The following is a 6,797-nucleotide window of genomic DNA, read 5'->3' as shown; positions in this document are numbered from 1 at the left end:
CACAAAGGCCTTGGGACCTGTCTTCATGCCTGTCTTGAAGGCACCTAGCATTGCAAGAACAGGATTAAGGGAAAACCCTGCAAGCTAACCTTTTAGTTTTACAGTTAGATGAAGAGGAAAAACCTCTTTTCCAATTCCTTGGTGTGAGATTTACCACACATGCATGTCTCTCATCAAGTTACACCCATTTCAYGAAAGCAACTCAGCAGTCAGCACACTTTTTCCTTCCAACCCAAAAAAATCATTCCTAGGGGAGCACACTGAGGACAATTTYACCCACAAGAAAATAACCGAAATAGAAACCAACTCAAAGTGGCAGTCAAGGACTTTGACTTGCTTCCTCTTTCTACTTGATGTTATTAAAGTTCTCCCTTTTGAATGCTTTTCACAAAGAGAAGWTCATATTCTTAACTTGGTTTACACAAAGGAGGCCAATATATACCACAGTTTTGAGAAAGACAATGGTACTTCATAACGCTAGACAGAAGACCATGGCCTTTTTAATGGCACAATTCCCCCCATCTTTACCAGAGAAAAGCTGTTCAAGGAGAAAATACATACACTCTACTCTTCATGTGGTTATAAGAATATTCCCATACAAGCCCAGTGAAGCCTTTCATAGACATAGTGACTCTGATTAAGATTCTCAATATTGTCTAGAGATCACTCACATCAAGCCAAAAAACAGTTAAAATGGGGTCATAATCTCAGTCTTATTATATGTGCCAATGGACTGCTAAACAGTTAATCAACATGTAATTTGAGGTAAGTCTTGGGCACTGATAGACAAAGAGCTCTCACCTTCATGAAACAGTTTTTTCTTACCTTGACAGCACAAGATCAGAGTACTTGGGAGCCGTGACTACTGACAGAATAAAAATGCAGATGCACTGCCACTTATTTACACACCAGTTAAAAATAATGTTCCTTTAAAAAAAAAAGTGCTTAAAAATGAAATGTCCYGGTTTCTCCACTTTGTGATTAAGTTAATTTCCTTCTTTGCAGATTGCAGCAATAAAGTATTAGAAGTCATAGTAATAATCCAGTTTGGCATACACAGTTTTACATCCTTTATCTGAATAAATTCTCTCTTCTCTGGGGAAGTAGGTCATCTCATCAGCTATTCTGGTTAAAATGTCTTCATCCACAGCATAGCCACGTGATTCAATTTCAACCCTGACACACATTTTCACATGTTTGTATTCCAGAGGCAGGAAGGGTACAAAGTAGTCAATGAGATTTCTATCAATCAAGGTGCTGTGCCAAAACCCACCTACAAAGGGAAAGGGAAGGGAGGGTTGTTAGTGCTCCTCTAGTTAAACAGTTCTATGAGTTACAAACCATAGTTCGTAAGGTACAAACCACAGTAAGAGTTCACAAGTGAACTCTAACCCACAAGTGAATTAGGGCCCTGTGACAGGCAAGAAAGCCCAAATACAAACCCATTCTCATAGATCAYTGTGCATAAAGTCTGAGACAAACTCACAGACGTGATCTTTTGGAGCTCTGTAGCATGAACATTGCTCCCACGYTGTTGGTATCATACCTCCACTTCTCTCACCTATAGAAGCCCAGATTTTCCATCTCTTATATCTGCTTCCCCAGACTAGCTTGCCTTGCTCCTTTTATGGAGCTTGCATGCAGCCTTTTGAAAACAAAATACAGTAGGTTTGCTTCTTCTGCAAATATTAAAGCGTAATTATCTTAAAACCCTTTTTCATTTGGAAATCCCAGGCAAGAAAACCCAGGAAGCATTGGACTCCTCACAGCAGGTTCAGCAGGCTCCCCATAAACAGCTTCTAAAAGCTGTCTGAAGACTCCCCAGCCTCAGCAAGACAGGTGATCTAACTGGGTTGGAGGCAAGGAATCATCTTCTCCATAATAAAATGTTGTATGGGTCAAGGATTTATCAGCTAACATAATACCTAGTCTTGCTGCCTAGACTTCTTTTCTGCTCGTTTTTCCTGCAACACAAAAACATCAATAAATACAGTAGACATCCCCCAACATACGTAACCCGGAGTCCCCCAGCAAACACATCAGTGGCCAAGACACACACACACACACACACACACACACCTGCACACACACACACAGTTCCTATCAGAACCAGAATCACAGAATGGTTGAGGTGGAAAGGACTTCTGGAGATCATCTAGTCCAATCCCCCTGCTCAAGCAGGGTCACGTAGAGCACATTGGACAGGATCACATCCAGGCAGGTTTTGAATATCTCCAGAGAAGGAGACTCCACAGCCTCTCTGGGCAACCTGTTCCAGTGCTCTGTCACTCTTACAGTGAAGAAATTCCTCCTCATATTCAGATGAAACTTCCTGTGTTTCAGTTTGTGCCTGCTGCCTCTTSTCCTATCACTTGGCACCACTGAAAAGAGTCCGGCCCTCTCCTCTTGACACCCTCCCTTAAGGTATTTGTAGACAYTGTAGCCCAAGACTTTGCTCAGTCTTCTCTTCTCCAGGCTAAACAGGCCCAGCTCTTGCAGTCTTTCCTCATGAGAGATGCCCCAGGCCTCTTAATCATCTTCAAAGCCCCTCCGCTAGACTCTCTCTAGTAGTTTCATGTTGCTCTTGTACCAGGGAGCCCAGCACTGGACACAGGACTCCAGGTGTAGCCTCATCAGGTCTGAGTAGGGGGGCAAGATCACCTTCCTCAACCTGCTAGCAACACTCTTCCTAATGCAGTCCAGGACACCACTGGCCTTCTTGGCCACAAGTGCACATCGCTGGCTCATGGTCAACCTGCTGTCCACCAGAACTCCCAGGTCCTTCTCTGCAGAGCTGCTTTCCAGCAGGTCAGACTCTTTCTCATYTCCAGGATCTGCGATTCCTGAGGGTTGGCCTTAGCAGTAAAGGCTGAAGCAAAGAATAACTCCGGCTTCTCTGTATCCTTTGTCACCAGGGCACCCACCTCATTCAGCAGCCGGCCCACATTTTCCCTAGTCTTCCGTTTGCAACTGAYGTATTTGAAGAAGCCATTCTTGTCCTTGACACCCCTTGCCAGATTTAATTCCAAATGGTCCTTAGTCTTCCTCGTTGCATCCCTGCGTACTCTGACAACATTTTTATATTTCTCCAGAGTGGCGTGTCCTTTTTTTTTCCACATTGTGTACTTTCTTCTTCTGTTTGAGTTTTGCCAGGAGCTCCTTGCTCATCCATACAGCTCTCCTGCCCCCTTTGCTTGACCTCCATTTCATTTTGATAGCAGTCTGTAGGCCTCAAACCTGCACCACAGCTTTTCTCTAGCTGAAAAGTGGAGCCCAGATCAAGTAGAAACCACAGCTATAACAAATGAAGGTTGTACACTAGATGCAGCATCATTTTTGCTTATAATTCTGTCTCTCATTAAATAAATCTCACTACTGTTCTAGAATATAATTTACATTTTTTACACTACAGCTGCTCATAGAGACATCACCAGCAGCTGGTAAATCCACCGCTATATATTAATATTAGCGGGATGATCTGGCAGACATCTCCAGAGGCTTCATCCAGCATCTTCCACAAGCCCAAACTTCTCTGAAAATCTTTATACTAGCTGTGGTGGCTCCCAAAAGCATGGCAGAAGCACTCAATAAACAGATACATATCTTTGTGCAAACTGGAAATGGCTGAGGAACTGTCAATCCAGACAGAGATTTACAACCCCAAAAGTAATCAAAGTTCTACTCACTATTCTTGTTATTGAAGACAGAAACAGATAGTGTGTTTTGTATATCTATGAGCTGTATATCTTCTCTTGTCTTTCCTTTTCTCCAGAAATCTAGTGCCACCTCTGTTATTTTTTCAGCTCCTGCATTGCTAAGTAAAGAAAAAACAAAAATTGTAGCTGGAGGCAGTTTTATAGTGCAGTSAGTGTACAGAATTGCAAACTTGAGAGGACACTTCTTACCTGAGGAATATGAAGATGGCTTTCCGGTAAGACACTCCATTAAGAAGCTCATAGTAGTCCAAAAATGGTTTGATGGAGTCAATGAGTCCTGCATGCATTTTATCCATTTCATCAAATATGAAGAGTGATCTGGGACAGACACTCACATTTCCCCGAATCCATGACTGCAACTGGTCCTAGGAGGCATAAAAATAAAATTACTGAAAAAGTTAATTTGAAAAGACAGAAAATAGGTCTTGTGCTGCTTATTGACTTTTGTACTGAAAGTGTCATTTCTATTATGTCACCTTAATCACGTTTTAGTGAAGAAACCAAAGGTGTTAAAAGCTACAAACACTAAACAAAATGTCATACTGGTTCTGAAAACTTAAGATTCAAAATACAAGATACCAAGAAACAGGATGGGGGTAAGCACGAAATCTCTTCAGGGAAAAGATATTCCTGTAAACATGTCAAAAAGGAAAAAWTGCACACTAGGACAAAGGATGGGTATCACCAAGGAAGAGCAACACAAAGCTAGGCCCTGTCAAGCAGGTTGATTACTTTTGGCAGCACTTCGGTCTAAATGTCTTTAGGTGTCAAAACAACAAATAAYTTAAATTTGCTCCCTGAAGAGCATCAGTGAGAAATTACATTTAYGGAACAAGTCACTAGCATAAGTACAAACAGAAGTAAACTCTTGGCCTTGAGTTTTAACAATCCAGAAGTTAAGTGAAGGTAATTGCAAATCCTTCTTAAAACACATCACTCTTCAGAAAGGCTAATATTTTGTTAAGATTTGAAGATTCTCTCACTTAAGTGTTACGTTTAAGATCAATAATGAAATAGTAAGGGGGAAAAAAGAGGGTGGGGTGGTGAATTGATCTGTTTGGCAGATGAATGAGTAGTAACTGTTCTGATCACTTTCAGCGATTCATCGCTGAGATTCCCTGTTTAATCAGTCCCTGAACCACACTGAGCCAACACAGGGAGATGACATTGGCTGTACGGCASATAAGAAACCACAGTTCCTCCTACTGTCTCAGACAGCAAGTTTCCCAAGCAATGAATTCACTTCATAGCAAAAGCAGCAAAGGATCCATTTTATTTTAAAACAACTCAGTTGCAAAAAGGGCAACAGTAGGCTGTGAAAGAGGAAACAGATTTCCCCCACACAGAAAGCARGTTTGTAGACTATCCTATTCCCGTTTTCAACATACACATACTGAAGACGAATACGAAATACAGTACTACTCAAACTCTGCTACCAACAATATTAGAAGAAGCCAAGAACACAGAAAATGCATGTCTGAACTGTACTGCCCCAAATGATATCCACCTGCTTACAGTACTGCACTGACACTTTCACCAGACCGACAGAACAATTACAAATATTTTTATCTGTATCTTTCTGAATACAGTCTTTTTAAATTTTATTTTACAGCTGGGAAATAGATACATAGAAAAATTAAATAACCTACCCAGTGTGTAACAAAGGAGAAAAGGCCATGTCTCAGACACCCTTCAGCCAYCCATGGTACCTGACATACTTGAAAGCTGCCAGCTGGTTCTCCAGTGACAAATTATTATTTGTTTTTTGCACTGCCTATTACTCTATCACCTATCCACTGCAGCCTGCTGAATACCCTTTATCATTAAGCAGATCTGTACACCTAGATCTCTAGCTAAAGTACGCAGCAATGAAAATGAATTATCATTCTTCTCAAAAGAGAATCTCAAAACATATGCAGAAAACAGCTTTACATTCATGGCAAATTAGTCCTGGTGTATGTTAGGATTTATCCAATTCCACGTAGGGCGTTCCAAAACTGGCACAGGCTACATTTTACAGTGCAAAATAGCACTTAGGCTTCTAGTGCTGGTTACGGTATAACTTTAACAAATCACTAGAACAGCTACTGCTGCAGAGCTGTGCTCTACTGCTGTGAGTTCCACAATGTATTCTTACCTTGTACAGACTGATGCTGTCAGCATGAGGAAAATGTAATGTAGCCACAAACTGATGGACATATTTACTCTTCAGGCCTCTTTTATAAATGCTTTCAGCAATTATCTTACTGACGAAGTTTTTGCCTGTTCCGGTCCATCCATGCAAGGACAGAGCAAGAGGCTTTTTGGGATTTGTGTTGTTCAAGAAGCCCTTCACAGCCTTTACAACCACCTTGTTCACTAGATGCTGTCCGAACAGCTTYCTGTCTAAGCTCTCTTGAAGGTCTGGAGAAAGAAAACATCACCATTAATAAAAACAGACACAACAAGTTTTAAGCTCTACCTGTTTCTAATCTGCTTTAAGGAGGGCCCGCTATCAATGCCAACGCCAGCTCGAACTCGGTCACCTTGAAGCAAGGGATCAAAGGGCTGGCCAAGCTGGAGACAGCGCACTCCGCACTGCCGCCGATCCCCACTGGGACCACGCGGGACCGCCCACAGCCCCTTCCCCTCCCCCCCCAACGGCCTCCCCGCGGCCCGCGCCCGGCGCGGCCCCGCCGGGGGGAGGCGGCGCCCAGGGGCCCCGGTGCCCCCCAGGGAGCTTCTCGCCGAGGGCTCCCCCCGCCCAGTTACCGCGCTGAGGGCCCCCGACACGGCCCCAACCGCCCCCCAGGCCTCTGCAGCCGGCGCCGCGGCCGTGCCCACGGCCGCCTCCCCCCGCCTGGCCCGGCCCGGCCCGGCCCGCACCGGCGACGGCGCGCGCGTCGTGGCGCTGCAGGCAGCACTCCCTGAAGTAGCAGTAGAGGCGCGGGTAGGAGATGAAGCCGGTGAAGGCCGAGGCGGCGGCGCCGGCGATGGCGAGCCCCAGGCTGATGGGCTCCACGGCGCGCGCGGCTCCCAGCAGCGGCAGCAGCACCAGCGCCGCCGGCAGCGCGCCCCGCCGCAGCTTCATGGCCCCGCCCG

General features: G+C 44.5%; 1 protein-coding gene across 2 annotated transcripts; it reads right to left on the bottom strand.

Annotated features, from left to right (window-relative positions):
* Positions 1-699: 699 nt before the first annotated feature.
* TOR1A (torsin family 1 member A) lies at positions 700-6,791 on the bottom strand. 2 transcript variants are annotated; one of them, XM_085325261.1, is made up of 5 exons: positions 6,582-6,791; positions 5,854-6,119; positions 3,906-4,081; positions 3,687-3,814; positions 700-1,273 (listed from the first exon to the last, which is right to left on the bottom strand). In XM_085325261.1, the coding sequence occupies exons 1-5, from the start codon at positions 6,784-6,786 to the stop codon at positions 1,023-1,025; spliced, it is 1,026 nt and encodes a 341-aa protein (XP_085181387.1). In that variant the 5' UTR covers positions 6,787-6,791; the 3' UTR covers positions 700-1,022. The 2 variants fall into 2 exon arrangements, with proteins under 2 accessions (XP_085181387.1, XP_085181388.1); XM_085325262.1 differs by lacking the exon at positions 700-1,273 and adding an exon at positions 1,971-3,259.
* Positions 6,792-6,797: the final 6 nt, after the last annotated feature.

Source organism: Rhea americana, unplaced genomic scaffold, assembly GCF_003343005.1.
Source record: "Rhea americana isolate MKP2758 unplaced genomic scaffold, rheAme1 scaffold_97, whole genome shotgun sequence".
Classification (NCBI taxonomy): Eukaryota; Metazoa; Chordata; class Aves; order Rheiformes; family Rheidae; genus Rhea; species Rhea americana.
This window is presented reverse-complemented; position numbering and strand designations above follow the sequence as displayed.